The sequence below is a fragment of the Scatophagus argus genome, chromosome 1, assembly GCF_020382885.2.
Source record: "Scatophagus argus isolate fScaArg1 chromosome 1, fScaArg1.pri, whole genome shotgun sequence".
NCBI classification, from domain to species: Eukaryota; Metazoa; Chordata; class Actinopteri; family Scatophagidae; genus Scatophagus; species Scatophagus argus.
The window spans coordinates 986,428-1,007,893 of NC_058493.1; the positions used below are offsets into that span (position 1 = coordinate 986,428).

The window sequence follows — 21,466 nt, forward strand, 5'->3', positions numbered from 1 at the left end:
GTTTTCAATTGTTTTAGTGTATAAATTGAGAAATAATTTTAAGTGACTTAACCTCTGAAAAGCAGCAAATCTTAACCAAGAGAATTTTTGCTCAAATAATAACATGAACAATTTAACAACCTTAATAATCTGATCTGAATAAACAGCTTTGGGACTATGAAAAAAGAAATAATTCTGGTTTTGCTTTCTTTCCATTTTGTATCACAGAGATTGGACACAGAAAGCCAAAATGTTGAGGCATTATCATGAGTTTGATTTACTATCTCATATTTGTGACTTAGTAACTCATAATTTAGATTTACTAAAATGAAAAAAAAATGCAAAAGGAACACAAAAACAGTGCTAAGAAAGCTGAAACAGGTTAATCATGTCACATAAAGCTGTCGTGTTTGGCGACTAAGGCACACCCAACAAAGACATGACACACCACTGGAGAGCAAGTAGGAGGACTGGGGCAACCATAACCATGGATGAGAACATGCCTTGTGCAGTGAATAAAGACAAGTTCCTTGCAAACAACATTGGCAGTGAGCAATTCATCAACATCTTAAACATTAGTAGTTAGAATTAAAGAGCAACCCATTTAAAAACTGTACCTTGTTGGTATTTTGAGGGCACAAGTATGAATAAAAGTGCCAATGCTTCAGCATACCAAGACATTTTCAACAATGCTATACTTTCTACTTCATGGCAGCAGTTTGGGAAAGGCCCTTTTCTATTCCAGCATGACTGTGCCCCAGTGTGCAAGGCAAGGTCCACTAAGACATGGTTGGATGAATCTGGTGTGGAAGAACTTGAATGGCACCACACAGAGCCCTGACCTCAGCCCCATCAAACCAGATGTTCTATTGCATGAGTGGGCAAACAATTCCCATTGGAAGCTGTTATAACTGTAGACAGCTCTACAGTTATAACAGGTTTCAATGGGAACGTGTTTAGAATGTGATGTCATTAAAGTTCCTGTTCATGTGATGGTCAGGTATCTCCATACTTTTGTCTCTATAGTATATCACAAACAAGATAAAATAAGACATGAACTCAGAGTTATGGCTTTATTCACACTGGCAATATCAAGGTTAGGCTTCCAACAAAGGTTTACAGATTTGATATGTTACAGTTGATATTGATCTTATTCAACATTCAAAGAGGTCTAACAGTCACTATTTCTCACACAGTAATTAAATATGTCGCTTATTTCACCACAAATGAAAGCACTACTGCATTTCACACAGGGTTTGGGAATGGTAGCATTCAGTCAGCTATCACAGAGGTGAGGTAAGGCATAACAAAGGTTCTATATAGTCCTAGAAGAAAATATTTTTTCCCTGCTTGTCCCTGTGCTTGCAAGCACAACACAAAGTATTTGGTTTTACTAAAAATTGTGCAGAATCACGAAATAACACTTGATCGGTTACATTATTGATGGATTTTCTTTTGGAGCTGAAGACCTCAGGTTCTTATTGATTTGATGTGTCTGCTTCCAAATGGGAGACCTGTGGGAAAGAATTAACAATAGAAAAACTTCTCAAAGATGTTTATTTAGCCTACAACAAAAATCACCAAATACTATTAGAGTATTGGCATACAGTGCATCGGGAAAGTATTCACACCGCTTCACTTTTTCCACATTTTCTTATGTTACAGTCTCATTTCAAAATGGTTTAAATTAAATTTCTCCCTCAAAATTCTACACAAAATGCCTCATAATGACAAAATGAAACAAGTTTGCTTGAATTTTTTGCAAATTTATTTAAACTGAAAAACAAAAAAATGTAACTTGTACCTAAGTATTCACACCCTTTGCCATGACACTCAACATTGAGCTCAGGTGCATCCTGTTTCCATTGATCATCCTTCAGAGGATCAAAAGGAGTGGCTTCAGGAAAACTCTGTGAATGTCCTTGAGTGGCCCAGTCAGAGCCCAGACTTGAACCCTATTGAGCATCTCTGGAGAGATCTGAAAATGGCTTTCCACTGGTACTCCCCATCCAACCTGATGGAGCTTCAGAAGTTCTGCATTGGAGAGTGGGAGAAACTGCCCAAAAATAAGTGTACCAAGCTTATAGGATCATACTCAAAAAGACTTGAGGCTGTAATTGCTGTGAAAAGGGCTTCAACAAAGTATTGATCACATGGTGTGAATACTTATGTACATCTTATATTTTTGTTATTTTTATTTTTAATTAATTTGAAAAAAAAAAAATCAAGCAAACCTGTTTCACTTGGTTATTATGGGGTATTTTGTGTAGAATTTTGAGGGGAAAAATGAATTTAATCCATTTTGGAATGAGACTGTAACACAACAAAATGTGCAAAAAGCAAAGCGGTGTGAATACTTTCCAGATGCATTGTAGATCATGCTGATCACCCATACTCACTGCCCATCATCTAATATTAGAATACAGTGAAACAAAGTTCTTGACGCATGCATTGATTGATACCTGGCTGTCGATGCACCTGAACTGCCAGGCCCAGCGTGTGTTATAGAGGAAAGGTCGGAGGTCAAAGCGGTTGTCATCAGGGCTATAGCTCTCTGCATGGTAGGACGGTGTTACTGTGGTCATCTTGTGGCGATTCACTGAGTACATCCAGAAGAAGTGCTTAACTTTCTGGGCTACCTGAATAAAAATTGCAGTACACTGTTATTTTTAGATACATGTTTTGCTAATGGCTACTATATGAACAATATTCATTATCAGTGTCCAAAAGACAAATTTTCAATGTTTGACATGGCAAAATGCCCAATGATAATAAGTGACTGAAATGTTTGTTGTTTTTATGTTAAAACCGACAGTAAAGCGAGAAAGGGCTTTAAAGCTTGCTCTTAATAAATATTATTATTAATTTTAGACAGGTTGCTAGCAGGTAGTGTATTAGCTGCAAATGACACTCTTTAGAGCTGTTAAACAGCTCGCCCTGACACTGTGTGAAACCTTTACATTAGCTGAATCAGCTAAAGTGCTGTTAATTGTGTCCTTGGAAATTAAATATAGTAAATGTGACTTCAGTTTCATTTTGGTTTGTTTTATTGTGCCATATAATATATATATAATATAGACATTACAAATCAAGTGGTGAGAGCAGGCTAAGCAAGGTAGTCAAGACGACACTCTCCCCAGCAAATGCTTTCCAGTTCTCCCTCAGGAGGAGCGCATACTGTATAGTATAGTATAGTCCCTATATTGTGTTCTGGATCTAGTCCAGGGTCTCCTACCTCTTGAATGAGCCCAGAGAATGGAGAGGTGACTAGGTGAAGCATCATACTCACACGCCAGAACAACCTCAAATGGCTCCTATCAACATAAAGGAGTACTGGCTCTACTCCTGTCTGTCTACTGTCCAGATGTCTGAACTCCACAACATAACTCTTAGGGTGAGCCTTCTTAGAGTACATGTTGGTTCCTCAAAGTACATTATCCCAGATCTGAACAGAGACAAGGCAAGCCCTGCTTTTCTTTTCTGAGTCACCTAAGTGTTTGCCAGAACTTCCTTGAAGTCAACCACACCTAGTTTTTGTTATGGTGACCACCAAAGCCATAGCCCTTCTGGCATCCAGTACTCCTATGCTGTTTCAGGAGACCCCTGGGCCAAATAAGCCCAAAACCCTAACTGTTCTCCTTCTCCTCCGTTGGTTCTTAGGGTTCTGCCAGGACAGGCTCTGAGAACCTTTTGACAAGGACTCCTCCCCAGTTAACCCTCATAGGTCAGATTACACCATCACAGTTGGCTTGCCATGGTAGTTTGTATTACTGGTGTTACACAGTGGTCATGCATACACTGATTACTTTACGGCCCCCACAGTTGTTTTACCTATTAAATATAATATAAATAAAATCCATTTTGTTCACTGCATGTAAACTGCTTTGCAGTAGCAGTCACAGCACAGAGTAAGCAGGGTCAGATTTCAAGCATAACTTAAAGAATAGCAATCACATTGACAGTTATATACAGTTAAGAGGTAGAACAATGAGGAAAATGTGCTGCCTCAAAAAAGAACCAGTTGAGCCTCCAGCATTGCTGAGCACTCAAGTGGATAAATAGAGTATGTAGACACAGCTGTCCTTCTTCCTTGAACAGTCCTGCACTACCAGTCTTGCTGGAGTATCTTAAACCTGTGTTTTGTACACAGACTCATCTGGCAGTGGACTGCTTATAATATGCACTAAGAAAGGCCCAGCAAAGAAGCTGAATCAAAAGCATATTGTTGAGGACTTGGAGGCGGACAAGATTCACAGAATGATGATCACAGGAATACAAAGAGATATCAGTAACTATCAGTAACAGACCATCACAATATTTGTCAGAAAAGTCGCAATTACATACTTTCCTCAAATGGCTGACAATGTTTGGTCTGTGTTTTTCTGGGACTAAATGTATTCCTCTAGTGGACAAAAGTCCCAAAGTCGAGGACAAGCAGAAAATGTCCTTCACTGAGATGTAGTCAACTGACCTGCATGGGTGAGAGCACATCTTTCCACATGTGAATGAGTTTACAGAACATGCTGAAGGGGCCACACTTGGACATCTTCCTCAGTCGTCCAATCACTGATAACTCAGAGTAGGTCATCCCCATGTCTGCCTGAAGACGGAGGTGTGGTGTTGGATGGAGAAAACGGAAGAAAATGGGAAAAGGATGATGAGAAATAGCTTAAAGGATGGACTATTTCAACTCCCTGTGACCAGGCTGCCCCAGTGAGTCCCTCTCCAACTAATCCAGAATGCTGCTGCATGTGTACTGACAAAAAACCATATTAGAGATCATATTCTTCTATATCTGCTACTTTACATTGGCTGCCTGTCAAGTTCAGGTTAGAGTTTAAATTCTCCTCCTCGCATACAAAGCCCTAAATGGTCAGGTGCCATGTTATTTTTAAGAGCTCACAGTACCTTATTATCCAACTAGAACCCTACACTCCCAGGACACAGGGTTACTTGTGGTTCCTAGAGTCACCAAAAAAAGAACAGGAACCAGAGGCTTCAGTTATCAAGCTCCCTTCCCATGGAATCATCAGTTTCAGTCCAGAAGGCCGACACCCTCTCTACATTCAAGAGTAGATTTAAAACCTTCCTTTTCTATAAAGTTTATAGTTGGGCTGGCCCCTAGTTATGCTTCTAAAGGATTAGACTGCCAGGGGATCTCCCATGATGCACTGTGCTTCTCTCTTTCCTTTAATTCTCTTTTCATATGCATTTATGTCCCATTAATGTATGTCATTAACTAGACTTCTTTCCTGGAGTCTTTGTACTTTCTCGTCTCTCAGGTTCCCATGGATCATGTCTGGACCTCCTGCTGTGGTCCTGCTCAACACCGACGACTGTTATTAACACCTGTTATATTTCTACATTGTTATTATTACTACTATCTCTATCATCATTATTATTGCTAATACTGTTTTTTTATTAGTTCCAATACTCTGTTATTATTGCTGTTCCTACACATCTCTATATATCTCCCTTTGCCTATCTCCCACAACCCAGCCGGTCAAGGCAGATGGTTGCCCACATTGAGCCGGGGTCTGCTCTGAGGTTTTTGCCTTCTAAGAGGAAGTTTTTCCCTCACTACTGTCGCCAAGTGCTTGCTCATGGGGTTTTCCTTGGTCTCTCTGTACCAAAGATCAAAGAGTTTGGTCTAGACCTGCTCTAACTGGAAAGTGTCGTGACAACTTCTGTTGTGATTTGGCGCTTTATAAATAAATTGAGGAAAATACCCTGATATGTCCTGTGTCTCTTCCCCTGATAGGTCAAAGCTCGTTTGGCAGGTCATAGAGAACCTACAAAATATTAAACAGGCGGTTTTAATGTTGCAGCTGATTGGTGTGAAGATGCCAGGCTACCTCATTAGTTCTGGTTAACCAGGCAAACTTTTGCATCTTACATTAGAGTAGACACATGTAATGTAATCGATTCCACAGGCAGAAAAAAGGACACTCTTAAGACACCTAGTACTTGTAGAATTCTTACTGGGATTTTGCTGATGTGACATATGCCAGCAAGACCCTGCAAGCTGATCAAAAGGGATACCTTAATGTCATGTTATAAGTGATTCTGTCTCAGCAAGTCTCTTTGTACAGTCACACTAATCTTATGTCTAGTTCGCTGTATGTACTTAACATGGTCACCTTACAAACAGAAGTCCCTTTCTTCTTCTGTAAGCATGCAGACTTTCAAAGCAATTTTGCAGCTATCTGTGTAGAACTCTTACAGGTCAACATTTAAAATAATTTGAGATTTATTTATTGATCTTTTTTTCTCAAAGAAGCAGCTCCTGTAATGCACCAATTGCTAAAAAGCTGTGTAAAGTCGGAACAGGGCAGTTTTTACACCCAGCTCCCCTATTTCAATATTTCCCCTATCCAAATGGTGCTTAAGGCTTACTCTTGAAATTAACAACATTGCCACACACAAACTGAATTGTATGCAGTAAGTTATACACGGAACAAATCCTAATATTAGAACAAATGATGGCAGCAGGATTATCTTATCTTATCTTATCTTAGGTTAGTTCACCAGGACAGCTATAGAATGATCTGTTGAGTTCTTTTAATTGCTATTCTGTTTGAAGTTCAGTGCATTTCCATTACTGACCTCATCTGTCTGTGACACCTGTCCCTCTGTCAGCGGTTCCAGTTCAGCTGTGGGTGGAGCAGCCACGATGCTGCAGAGAGTGTACACACACACACACACACACACACACACACACACACACACACACACACACACACACACACACACAGAGAGAGAGAGAGAGAGAGAGAGAGAGAGAGAGAGAGAGAGAGAGAGAGAGAGAGAGAGAGAGAGAGAGACTATACACTATTATTCTATTGGATATTTGAAAATATTTGAAAAAACACCAAAACAGCCACACGTCAGAGCTGCTGAAAACAGCAAATTTCTGCAGTGATCTCCATAGTGCCCCAAACACACTCCACCCTTGGGATAGGTGCTTTGTAATGAAAATTGGTGGTATTGTTTCAATTGTTTCAGTTCTTTCAATATTTTATTAAGAGACTGTGCCTAACAGGAGGTCAGCAATCTTAGTTTCAATGCACCAGTTTCAAATTTTTAAACACTCTCTCTCAGCTCTCTAGTAGCCCCACTGTTGATAGCCTAGGCAAAATGGAAGATTCACTCTTAAAATCTGGCAAGTGTCATATGTTGCGAAAAACAGTAAGCCAATATGACTCTATATGGATATGGGTTAAGAGGAGTAAAGTAGCTCAATAACATCCCTACAATAGTTCAATGAAGTAGCAAAAGTACATTTCATCTAGATGTACCAAAACTGGTAAGCATATGTACCACACCTAAAGCTACTTGGAGCATGTGTCATTGTCATGGTGTTGTTAGTACGCCATGAGTCATTTGATTGCATTGACCCAATTTCAAGTTGATTGGGTTGATCCTTTAGGAGTGACATGGCAAAAAAAAAACTGAACACTAAATTCAAAATGGCTAAGTTCCAGGCGGGTTTAGTAGAGACAACACATGATAGTGTCAGTTGAACTTACCCTCTGAGAGTAGTAAGCTGAAACTGCTCTACACAGTAAAGCAGGAAGCTCTTCAGGTCTGTCTTGCTGATGCCACCTATTGGGTTGATGTCAGCACTGGAGCATATTTTGTGAAATATCCTGTCAAACTGAGCAGGTAAAGTTGTTAAATGGGAAAAAAAGTTAGGCTGTAATTATTTCTGAAAAAAAAAGAAAGGCTTTATTTATCTGAAAAAAGAGAACATTCATCTTTCAGCAGTTAAATTGCTTTGACAACACTAACAATGCTTTATGACTGACGGTTTGCCAGTGAACAGAATAATTGTTGTTCTTGGTGAATAGCAACAAATTTACATCTGCGTTACCAAGTTAAATCAGGTTTCTCTGTGACAGTTTTGGCTGCTGTCACCAGATCAACCAAAACAGAAGAATCTTAAATCTTTCAACTTGCAAAAAACAGGACCAAAAACTAAAGTGTTGCGTTGATATTTTTGTTGATTATACATGAAAAAGTATTCTCAGGGCCTATTTGTATTATTGGCAAGAGTGTGTGTGCACTATGAACCATGTTTCTCAGTTCAGCTTTCATCCCTTCTCTCCTAATGACTACTTCAGGCTTTGTAAGCCATTTAAGCAGGGCTTTACCAACTAGTAAGGATGAATTAAATAATTTCTTCCTAAAGCTATCCACTCGGACCCATGTGTTTCCTTTTTAGCAAGGCGGTGATAGAGATGATTTAAATAATTACTGCCCAATTTCCAAACTACCCACTTTAACAAAAATCCTGGAATCTTTAGCTAACAACAAATACAGAACTAAATACAGCACTATTCCAGTAATTCCATTAGTTACAAATGATAAAATACTTGCAGATAGAAGAAACACTGTGCTGCAGGCATTTTTTTGTGGCTCTGTCTACGGTGATATATTAACTAAGAATATTGTCTGTTTGGATTGTTGTGAGGTCCATCTTTATGCTGATGCTAATGAATATTGTATTGCTGACTGTGTACAAGTGCTCATGGAGATTTTTTAAATACTCTCCAGAAAGCTGTTATTAATCTTAACCTGGTGCTCAATCTAAATGAAACAATATTTATAGTTGGAAATCTCTACTGTCAACAAATCACATATTGAAGCTAAATTCATTAAATTCAAATGAGTTAGAATCTGGCTCAGTGACAAATGTACACTTAAATGACGAGCATCAGTAATCTAATTGGCAAATTACACCAATAGAATTTCAGGACTATAAAATCAATGTAAACCCAGCTTTCCTGTGTGTTGTGGGAAGAGGGTTGTTGAGTAAACTTGAGATTCTGAATTATGGGGACATTCAGGCCCTGAAAATATGTCTACCACTGCTACTGAATCGTATTTTATTACTTGGATGCTTTAGGTTTTTACTTAATAACTGTGCATTACCATCCTGTAACAGTTCTAAGTGATACGGTTTATTGTTTGTGTCTCTGTTTTACCCGGCTTGCTACTGATTGTTTGATGTCTCTGTTCATTCGCAGCATCAATAAAAACTAGGGTCTGCAGAGGTATACAGAGCTACTAAGCTCATAGCACATGTACACAACACCTCTCAGGCAGAGCTGTTTTTATTGCATGTCACACTACACAATATAGGTCTAATAAATTGTAGGTCACAATCAGTGTCAGACTGTACAGTTTATTTGAGGCATGTCAACTGTCTAATGTATGTGTGGTGAATCGACGTACAATGTAAATAAAAAGTAACGGAAGGAAAAACACATCATCAGCTTGGATGATCCATTCCCATCCACTGTTATGTTCAGAAACTGCTGTAAACAACAATAAGTAAGCCTTTGTCACAGCACTAACAGAGTCCCACAACTGTCTTTCTGACACAGAGAGTTTTGTTGCTGTCGATGGAGATGTCTCAGTGTGAGATCCAGGACCACCACTATGAACCAACAACAAAACCATGTGGCTGTCACAACAACTTTAGTCTCAAACAGTCACGGAAGGTCATGGAAGCTGTGTCAATTCACTACTGAGGTGCATCTCCAATCACAGAGTTTATTTCAGGTAAGTTAGGTTAGGTAACAGCTCCAGTAATACCTCTCATCTACATTGGCTGAGCCCAGCACCAGCAATCCACCTGGCTTCCCTCTGGACCACAGACTCAGCTGTGCAAACAGGTAGGCTAGGACCATCCTCACCCGAGCCTGGGAACAAACACACAGAGACAGAAAGAGGAGAGGAAGTTAATACAATAAAACAACAAATCGCTCACAGGCCCTGTTAAAACCGGACATCTTGGGTAATCCAATCAGCAGTGGACAACTCCGAGTACAGGTGTGTATGCTCACACTTGCACTGTGGATGCACTGGGATCTGATTGCTTAGACCTCATTCGGGGATGGTCCGGGACACATATGCCTGCATTATGTTAACAGTGGATAGCCTAATATGTCCTGGATGCACTGTAGGACCAAGCGCTCACTTGACAGTCTGAAATCCATTTGGTTCACTATGTCTCTCACCTCCCAGCCCAAGCAGCTGGGAACTGTAGAACTCACTGTCTCTTTCAACTGATTCTACCACTGAACATGGGCTCAACATGTAGCTGCAATATCCACAGACTCACTTAAAAAATCTTGCAATTTAGAGTTGTTGAGGAGAAACTTCATAAACTCTGAAACAACTGAAACAAACGTTCAAATCATTTGTGCCTTTTCTTATATACAGCATAAAATGTGACACAAGTTGTTTCTTTCCTTGTAAAACTGGTGTTTGAACACAGTGTTTCAAAGGACTTCACCACTAACACTAAATTTACAAGACAACATTTTGGCGATGTAGGTTCTCAGTCATCCAGGTCATGGTATTTGAAGTGGTAGAAGAGAAGGTAACGTAAAGATATCCAGTTGCCTATGCTTGTAGCACTTCAAGACAACATTTTATTAAAGCGAAACATTTCAAATTTTCCAAATGCAGTAAACCGTAACCAATCTTAATTAATCTTATCTTATTAATTTAAGTGTCATTATATGACACAAGATTGATGGAAAAAACCCAGCTATAATTTGCTATTTTACACACACACAAACACAACAAAGTGCAATTTTCGAACCCACTAGTGGACACCGGGGGGGTTAAAGGTACCGTCAAGCTAAAGAAGGAGTCCCACAGGGCATGGCTGGCTTGTGGGGAAATACCTAATGTTACATCCAACTTGTGATAACTTCCATTTGGTAAATGAGAACAACTCAACCTATCATCGTACAATTCAGGTTAAGGTCATCATACCACCACTGTAAAGGATTTGGAATGTAAGATGCAGTAAAAAACTGACCTCCCATAAACAGCCTTCTTTTCGGGTGTGTTGCAAGTGCTAAGGACAGAAGACAGCTTTTTTTTGACAACTCACAATTTCGTAGCCCATGACCCTGTCCTTGCAGACCCCACACCCACGCCACTTGTGATCAGGTCATCCAAGACACTTGTTTATACCAGGTGTAAACAGGGCCACAATTGTGTTACTGAAGCATCAGTGTGAAGAATGTGGTCAGACTGTCAGAATGTGTTAGTGAACTAAAAAGAAATATGTGACAGAGAGCAAGAGCAAAAAGTGATAGGGAGGAACTGTGATGATGGTAAAACAATTAAAAACAACAACCAAAAAATGGAGGCAAAGTGCGATGAAGTGTCAAACCTGCACATTCTGCAGAGCCAGGTTTTCTCTGCGGCTTCCTCCATTGGCGCGAAACCGAGGCCACTTACCAGTGACCACTGAGAAGATACCCAGAATGCCTTTAACTGCAGCGTCGATGTTAATGTTCATGTGTGTGCTGCAAGCCAAGAGATAAAAGACAAAGAATGCAAACATTTTACTCTACAGAAAATAATATGGTGAGGAAAGCCAGCTCAGAGGTCTGTCTGGAGCTGGACAGCCTGGAGTCAGTGGCAGCGAGGAGAATCAGGGACAAGTCCAGAGCCATTCTGGATGACCCAGTTCACCCTCTACCTGATGAGCTGTGGCAGCTGGGGAGCTCATTCAGCCACCTACTCATACCATGCAAGAACAGAACAGAGTGCTTTAGACACTCATTTGTGCCCACTGAAATCAGACTGTTTAACAGCAGTGGACACCACAAACTGACATCTTTATCACCAGACTGTCAGCTCCTTTCACTGTATACTGCACTGTTGCACTATCCACTTTAGGACAATACTGTACCACTCCTGTTAATATACAGTGTGTGTATATATAATATATTATAGTCTACGTGTATGCATTCGTGCATATTTTGTTTCATTGTATATTTTGTTTTTAGTATTTGTTTCTCTACTTATTCTGTCCTGAGATGCTGCAGTACTTGAATTTCCCCTCGAGGTATCAATAAAAGATGATCTGATCTTACCTATTTGTGCACTAGACTTAACAACACACTAAAGTGTTCTAACATATCCGTTATCTGTATGCATATATATATATTTTTATTTATTTGTATCCTAAAGAAATACAGATCTCTTAAAGATAAAGGACCTTTGTCTTAAATTTGGTTAATTTGGTGTATTTTCTGTGTGCCCTTTAGATGTGTGCAATTTTTAAGCATTAATGTTTTAGGGGTTTTTGGGGGGGATTTTTTCAAATCACTGGGCTCCTATGCCATCACATTCTTTTATTTATTATTTTAGAACGTCCTGTGCTGAGAGTTTTTATGGTAAATGAATACACCACTTGAGTTGCTGCTACCAATTTTATGCACTCATACAATGACAAACACTTCTGATTCTAAGAGTTGTAAATAGCATATCTACTAATATGCTCTCTGGATGGTTTATACAATGAAGACAGTTTCGAGTTTACCTCAAACACACAGCAGAATTAGTTGGAATTTCTTTATTTCTTTTAGTTGTAACTAAATGGCGCACTCCGACATTTTGGGAAATGCACTTGCTTGTCTGCTTATGTCTATAAACCATAATATTTCCTATTATTTCTCAAAGTGCTTTACTTTTTATTCATATACCTTCATAATATATAGCTGTACCTTCATGTATTCTATCAGCATAACAGTTTGTGTTTAATATTTAATATTATTAGCCAGCAATTTTCATTGTCAAACACTTCACCATATGAATGCCACATTACAAAGCACGTAGCATCTTACAATCTTCTCAAATGAAAGCCCTCAAAGTTGACTCGTGCCTACCTGCCAATCTCGTTGGCCAAGTCTTTGGCCCTGCTGCATGTGTCATTGGAGGAGTTTTCGCTTGCCATGTAGCAAGTGGTGAAAATGTGACTGCATAGCTCCCTTGGGTGCTGGGGACGGTAGGAGTCATCTCCTACCAATCTGCGAACATCATTAAGTACCTGGCTGTCTAACAGATGGAGTGAGAGAAAAGTGGAAAGAAGACGTTTTAGAACTTTTGTTTTCTTAGAGTGAAGAGAGACAGGAAATGCAGAAAAGTGATGAGGATGGCATACAACCAAGACCCAAGGCTGAATTTTCAGGAAGAATGTTGGAGATTAACAAAAGCATAAGTCGACTCATTCGATTGTACTGTTTCCCCTGCTTCTTCACCATGCTAACCACTTCCAACGTACAATATACAGACAAAAGTATTCAGACACAGACTTTATGGGTTTTGGACTAGGTCCCTTTCTTCTAGTGAAGGAAAATCTTAATTCTTCAGCATACCAAGACATTTTGGACACTGCTATGCGTCCAATTTTGTGGCAACAGTTTGGGAAAGTCTTCTTTTATTCCAGCATGACTGTGCTCCAGTGCACAAAGCAAAGTCCATAAAGACATGTTGGATGAGTTTGGTGTGGAAGAACTTGACTGGCCCACACAGAGCCCTGACCTCAACCCCATCAAACACCTTTGAACTGAAATGGAGAATGGATTTTTCTTGTGCAAAACCTTCCCAGAAGAGTGGAAGCTGTTATGGCTTCAAAACTATCTATGTATTTAGAATGCAATGTCACTGAGGTCCTTGTTGGTGTAATGGTCAAGTGTCCAAATACTTTTGTTCATATAGTGTGCTTTCAGCCCTGGTCTGGATGGGATCATGGATAATGGGATGCTGTGAGAATATGGGGAAATATAGAATATTACCAGCTTTATAACCATATTGTCTTTTACAAGAACATGTGTCATTAGTCATGTTGAGAGACTGTGTTTATAATGAAAACTGATATCAAAGCCAAGCGACTCATACTCACTGCCATCCTGTATAGCCTGGCAGAGCAGCACACACATAGAGTGGACAATACAGGCAGTGGAGGAGCTGTCGACACCTCCACTCAGAGGCAACAGAAAACCTGCCTGGGACATGAATCACAACCATCACAAATCAAAACCTAATTATTTCTTATATCAGTTACTTTAAGGCAGAAAAATCCAAATGAGACACAATTACATAAACCAGAGTACAGCAGCATTCTGTTTAGGGTATGTGTTCCTCCTCACCTGTCCACTTCTCCTCAGGTAGTCCCAGAGCCAGCAGGCTGGCCCTAGACTGAGCACAAAATGTGTCAACTACTGTTCAGTGGATTTCAGCATAGAAGGTTTCTTTAACTGGTCTTTTTCAAAAGCTAAACATGAATATGTAAATACATGTTTTGTACCAAATTAAATGTATTTTATACCTGATCTCTTCCTCTGGCGTATGAAAGCGCCATGTTATCGGCTGGTGGGTTGGGAGGTAGACATCATCACTACTGGATAAAGAGAAGTCAACTTTGATCCTGTGGCAAAGTTTGGGTTCACTTTCCTACACAGAAGTATAAGAGTGACAGGAAATGGAGAGACAAAATGATACATACTCAAAATATAATTAGTTCAACAGTGATCAGGAAATAATAAAAGTAGTAGCCAGGACCTCAAGATTTAGGCTAACAGTACCACTGGGGGGGACAGCTCTCAAAGCCAATTTTGGTAAGGTAAATACAGCTTGAGCTTGAAAATATACTATATAGACCCCTTACTTCCGGTGAACTGGCACGTTTAATATTCTAACATGACTATGCTCCAAAGCAGGGTAGATAAAAACATAGTTGGATGAGTTTGGTGTGGAAGAGCCTGACTGGCTTGTACAGAGCCCTGACCTCAGCCCCATCCAACAGCTTCGAGATGAAATGGTCCAAAACCCCTGCCCTGCATGACTCCACAAGGACCTTTAGGTGTATCTTCACAGAAGTGTAATTCCAGCAACTCAAGTTGTTTTGGCTTTTAAAAGTTCCACCAATCAGAAACTAGCATCGTCTATAACTGTGGTAGCTTGTCACATTGGCGATCTGAATTAGCTAAATGTGAACAACAAACTTTATTTAGCTACAATTATTTATTATACTAGTATTTTTGTAGTCAAAACATTTCCCAACATTCCCTGTAGGGGGAATGTTGGGCTCTCTCTATTTACAATTTAATTAAAGAGTTGGTCTAGACCTGCTCAAATTGGAAAGTGTCATGAGATAACTTTTGTTGTGAATTGGCGCTATATAAATAAACTGAATTGAATTGAATTGAACTTCTTTTTTTGGCAATTATTCAATAGCCTGTGGTGGTCTTCCACTTTGAACTCCAGTTGCTGCTGTTTATTGCAAAGGTGGTTTTCACAAATGTTTGTAAATGCAAACTGTATGGCTTAGTGCTTGGTTTTATACACTTGTGGAGTCAAATTGGAACACCTGTGTTCAATAATAAAGGGGTGTGTCGCAATACTTTCATACATATAGCATACGCTTGCATGCAAGCTGGTATGTAATAGTAACAATGCTTGTGCTAAATGATATATTTCAGTTAATTTTCACTATAGCCATAGCCTTGAGACTCTGCAAGGCTGAATGGTTTTTTTTTTAATTTCTAATATTCTGACAATGACAACGCTGATGCACAGCAGGTAAAATATGGGCAATGTTCACCATCTTAGTTTAGCATGTTAGTATGCTCACACAAACTACTGCTGAGGTTGATGGGAATGGCACTTTGCCCATTTTGTTTAATTTGGTCATAAAATAAAATAATGGACAAACTTAAAGTTTAAGATGACTCAACCCAGTAGCCTGGTAAAGCTTTACAGGTGATGGAAGGCAATAATGAGTAAAATCAACACAAAAAAATAATAAATCATGATTTCAATGTCATATACTACAAAGAGTGAAAGGTGGTAGAGTTTTTCACCATGTGTGGCTGGCATATTTCTCCTCGGTAGCTACGCACATCCTCGAGGTCAAGAGTGGCTGTAATCACCTCCTACAACACAGAGACACACACAAAGAAACACAGATTGGTTGAGTTCTCGAATGTCTGTCTGCTGTCTTTCTGTGTGACCCGCCCTGCAATGGCTAAACAATATAAACTATATAGGCAAAAGTATTGGGACACCTCCTCATTACACTTTAATGATACCAAATTCTAAAAATGTGGACAGCTTTGAAGATATAAGTCCAATCTTCTAGGAAATCTTTTTACAAGATTTTGGAGTGATTAGAGAGGTTTTAAAAGGCCAAACAACTTGTGTTGCTGATTACACTTCTGTGAAGATACACCTAAAGGTCCCTGTGGAGTCATGTAGGGCAGGGGTTTTGGATATCTGTAAAGCAGAGAATTGTAGAGAAGCAGATGACTTGAAAATGAACAAGCACAAATGTGTTTGTTCATTTACATGAGGATTTTGAAGCACGTTCAAGAGACAGTCTAACTATAGACAGTCTACTATAACATCCGAGACCTCTGTTGTACAGAGTTAAACTACACTATATAGACAAAAAGTACTGGGACATCTGACCATTCTGATGATGGACATTTGAAAAGGCCTGGCTCACAATTTCCATTCCGGTTCATTCCAAAGGTTGAGGTCAGGGCTCTGTGTGGGCCAATTAAGTTCTTCCACACCAAACTCATCCAAGCATGTCTTTATTGACCTTGATCTGTGTTATTTCAACAATAACAGAGAGAAACGTATTTACAGGTTATGTTTCAAGACATGTCCATACATACCACATCATTAAGAGAGAACTGTGCTCCCTGTGCCACAATATCTCCATTGATAGCCACCATGGCACAACCATCATAGTAGACACGGTCTCCATCACAGCCCTTCTGGTTGGCATACAGGTAGATACCTCCAACCTGGATGAGCAGAACCAATATATTGAATGCGGTTCTGATTATGCTCATACTGTCATACTCGTGTGACCATGTACTGCATTTGTGGTACAACACTATCCTCTTGTGACCTCTGCCTTGTATTATCTGTGTAAGTACAGATGGGTGACGGGGGAAAATGAACACAAAAACCAAGATCAAGTGACCTGGTAAGGCTCTGGTAGAGATGAGTGATTTCAGGGATATATATAAATATATATATATAACTGATAACTTTTTGAACAGAACTCAACACCAGCATTTGTGTTTTACATTGTCTTAAACAACATATTTTGTACTACTACTATTTTCAAGGTTCTACAGTCATAGATCAGCAAATGTTTGATGGCTCCTGGTTAAAGTATACCTTGGTAGTGGCTGACTTAACCAGGTTGACTCTTGAGTCAGCTTTGCGTAGCTCGTGGTGGCTAGCAGATGAATTCGTAAAGATTTCAACCCCATCCAGACCCATGTGAATATGGGGGCTGAGGAAAAGGTAAAATATTCAGTCATCAGGAGTCAGAACTGGTTCAGACAGCACACAGAAACTACAACACCCATACAATCTTAATGCAGTGTTCTGTTGCTCTACCTGCAAGGGTTCCAGAGCTCCTCACACATCTCAGTGCCAATGCACGTGTCCTTTGTGGATAGTACACAGTTACCGAATGGGACTGTAACCTGATGAACACATACAAAGAGTGGATTTAAAAACACCGACCTTCTCCTTGTTTATAGCAGTGCCTTCGTTGAACAGATCTCAGCTAAACACAGATGATGACAGCTTTGTTAGTTTTTTTTACCTGCCCTGTTACCTCCTGGATCATTCTGGGAAGAAAATACTCCTCTTCTTGCCTAGAAGAAACAACCAAAAACAACTGTAATTTGAAAGAAGTGTAATTTCCAAAAGTGAAAATAGATCAAATTAGCAATTAGCATACAGTCTTTCTTTAAAGGGCCACTTCAAAAACTCATACATACCACAAACAGGTTATTCATCATGTGGTGAACTACTAACAAAGATGTATTGTTTGGTTCAATCTGAGCTTTTCATGGTCTTGCTTTTGGGTTATTTTTGCTTCAGAGACTACGAGGTTTTAAAAGGCCAAACAACCTGTGTTACTGGAATTATACTTCTGTGACAATACACCTAAATGTCCCTGTGAAGTCATGCAGGGCAGGGGCTTCGAATATCTATAGGACAGAGAATTGCAACTGCAGAGTTAAACTACACTATATAGACAAAAGTATTGTAATTTAATAATTATGAGGGCTTTGAAGATACAACAGCTTCCACTCTTCTGGGACGGCTTTCCACAAGATTTTGGAGTGTTTCTGTGGGAATTTTTGCCCACTCATGAAGAAGAGCATTTGAGAGGTCAGGCACTGATGTTGAACAAAAAGGCCTGTATTGCAATCTCCATTTCAGTTCATCCAAAAGGTGTTGGAAAGGGATGCAATGATTAAACCCTAACAAATAAATGATCAAATGTAAACCTGCAAATGAAGTGAAAAGGGCTTAAAATATCAGTGCCACACAGTCTGTGGTAGAACTTTGAGTACTGACCAACCTTAACTTGTTCCAAGGTGAGAACCAGCGCAACTCTCTATAGTTCCCATTGTTGGCCATCATCATTTTAGGTCTGATCAGCAGTATCTTTCTAAAGGTTGAAGTAAAAATAGTGAGTGATAAAATAAGCATATAAAAGTCATTTCCATCTACCAGTGCTCTGTATGCTCCAACTGAACATTAAGTCCAGTCAAATTAGTGTATATAGTAAACATCGAATCATATATAAAACTGGACTAATGTGCTGACGTACCTGTTGAGGAACAGCACCCGACAGTTGTAGCGCACATTATGATGCATGATGGGCCTGAGCAGAACAGAATCCAACACACCTTGTCAAAAATGACACAAAATTGAACTTTCGGCAAGGTGAAATATTTTAGGTTAAGACAAACTTGCCACAAAAGAATGTAACGCTCATTGTTTAAATAGGAAAGCAACAGGAAACACTGCTTTTGGACAGGTCTGACTGTCTGAAGGCAATACGCACATTCCCACATCACAGATGATGTCCTCTGGGATGGGAGACTCCAGAAGCTTCCTTAGGACCTGAAAGCTGTGGAGCAACGTATCTGACTCATAGAAGTGGTCTGCACAGCCATACCCACTGTAAAAATATAGTGATTTAAAAAAAGAGACGTCATTCCAATAAAGTAAAATTGAACATCAAATCATCAACCTCCATCATAACAATGACACTTTAATATGGCAATACATTGCTATACTATAAAAAGTATTCACCTCATTGGGTGTTTTCCCCTTTTATTGCGTTTATAAGTTGAATCACAGTCATGGTAATTTGGCTTTTTTTGAGCCAAATTTACAAAATGAAATCAAGGTGAAAATAGATTTCTACAAAGTAATGTCAATTAATTAAAAGTACACAATCTCAAGTAAGTGATTGCAAAATACCCCCCCTCCCCCCAAGTCAGTACTTAGTAGATCCACCTTTGATCTCAATCATAGCACTGAGTCTGCGTGGACAGGTGTAACTGAGGCTTGCACATCTGGACACTGCAATTTTACTCCATTCTTATTTGCAAAACTTACCAAGCTCTGTCAGGTTCAGATGTGAGCAACCCTTTTTAAGTCCAGTCACAAATTCTCTTTTGAATTAAGGTCTGGGCTTTGACTTGGCCATTTCAGAAGATTCACCGTGTTGTCTTTAAACCATTTCAGTGTAGCTTTCATTGTATGTTTTGGGTCACTGTCTTTCTGAAAAATAAATGCTCGCCCAAGTCATAGTTCTCTTACAGAGTGAATCAGATTATAACCAGGATTTCCGTATATATTGCTGCATTCATTTTACACTCTATCTTTACGAGCTCTCCAGGCCTGCTGCTGGGAAGCATCACCACAGCATGATGCTGCCACCACCATGCTTCAGGGTAGGGATGGTGTGTTTGTGGTGATGTGCTGCGTTTGGTGCCTGCCAGCACCTGGACTGACGGCCAAAAACCTCCATTTTGGTCTCATCACACCAAACACCAAGTCTCCCACATTATTTTGGGTGAAGTCTAGTCGAGATTTAATATGAGCTTTCTTCATCAGTGGATTCCTCTTTTTTTGATTTGAGTTTTGATTGTTGAACAACCCACAACTCTTCCTGACTTTAGATTTACGCATGTGCCATATTCCTCCCATTTCTTAGTGATGGATTTAACAGAACTACAGGGGATGTTCAGTGATTTGGAATTTTTTAAAATACTTTATACTGATTAATACTTTTCAAAACTTTTTCTCAAAGCTGCTTGGAATTTTCTTTTCTCTTCATGGTGTAATTGTAGCCAGGGATACTGTTTATAGACACTGTATATTCAGGTCAGTGGAACTAATGGAAACAAATGAATGCTGTGCCCATCGTACCATATTTCCAGCTCTGGGCCCAGTCGGTATTTGGCTCCGTGAGCCTTAGCAATCTCAATACCTGCAGAAAAACACACAGACAGATAACAGGCAGCATCTTTGTGTCATGGCAAAAAAAATGGGTTGAAATGAAAGCTTCGTAATCCAGCTGTTTTTGCAGCTGAGAAAGCAGCAGCGTTGACATATCTTGCCACTAGCTACTGAGTACTAAAACTAACTGATGTTAAATCAATCAACTCTCCAAAACACAGAAAGTGAAACTACAAGCTGAAGCTAGCCTGCAACCTAACAACTGTCTACAATTAAAACTAGCCTACTGAATACTATAAACACAGAACTAACTATAAAATGAACACCAAAATATCTATGCTAACAGTGCAATGAAATAAGCCAGTCACAATACTAAATCCATATAATGCGCTCACACTGCTCCTAACTCTCAACCTCGGTATTTCATGAGAAGGGAAGGGTGGGGTGAGGGATGGGCCGGTATATATATTTAAATTGATTTTTAGGAAAAAAAAGTGGTTCAGGGGTAGCAATCAATGCAAAAACAGACTTGCAGTGTCAAACTCTGTATACAAATCATGGTTCATTTCCAATTACTGTAAAACCATTTTTGCTTTGTCATTGTAAAGTCTAGCTGGTGATGATGCAAAGTCACAGTTTGACTGGAATGCAACATCCTGTTATCAAACAGTTATGTATGTTAATTTCTTCATAGTATCAGGAAAAACAGTACATACAGACAGTCTGTAAATTTTAATTAACATCATCATGTGGATGAGATGATGTTCAGAGGCACTAATGAGGAAGACCCACACTGTATGCTAACGTGTTATTCCACACTTCAATTCCATCTTAACAAAAAGGGCCTTATCTTGCAGTTTTAATGGAATTCACTCTGCATTGTCGTGTTACATACTTACACCTCACAGCAATGTCAACTCAGAAAATTACAGCAGAAGTTACTTCAAATACACAACTGTCCAGCAGTAATAGTCGGACTTACTTTTTAATATTCTTTCGAAGTTGCCTTCAAAGTCCAAAGCCCACTGATTCAACGAGCAAGTCGCAAGAGTTACTTTCCGACCCATTTTTCTTGGTAGTTTGCGAATAAAATAGTGAGTACGTCGCGTAAACAAAAAAAAACAAAAAACAAGAGAACAATGCTAACGATTTGGGTTTTAAAGTTAAGCTTTGCAGATATAGCTATAAGCTGTACCTACAGTTACCTATAGTCTATCTGGCTGTCATTAAAACACACCGTCAAACCGTGTTGGGATTCAGTGAAGAGGAAAGTCAAGTCTTCCCTGTCCGCGCCCCTTCTCTTCTTCTTTTATTCCTTTATGCTGGGAGTTCAGACGCTCCTAAGCATATTACTGCCCCCAACAGGATAACGGAAGAA

General features: G+C 39.5%; 1 protein-coding gene across 1 annotated transcript; it reads right to left on the minus strand.

The window, feature by feature from the left end:
• Positions 1–1,038: 1,038 nt before the first annotated feature.
• nadsyn1 (NAD synthetase 1) lies at positions 1,039–21,397 on the minus strand. Its single transcript, XM_046385718.1, is given in 22 exon segments — positions 1,039–1,493; positions 2,442–2,618; positions 4,451–4,579; positions 6,586–6,655; positions 7,509–7,614; positions 7,617–7,636; positions 9,580–9,686; positions 11,177–11,312; positions 12,681–12,849; positions 13,697–13,799; positions 13,944–13,992; positions 14,123–14,247; positions 15,657–15,728; positions 16,476–16,607; positions 16,990–17,107; positions 17,215–17,303; positions 17,426–17,477; positions 18,194–18,283; positions 18,446–18,499; positions 18,683–18,799; positions 20,059–20,119; positions 21,071–21,397. Coding segments are annotated over 22 exon segments (2,097 nt in total). The 5' UTR covers positions 21,156–21,397; the 3' UTR covers positions 1,039–1,457.
• Positions 21,398–21,466: the final 69 nt, after the last annotated feature.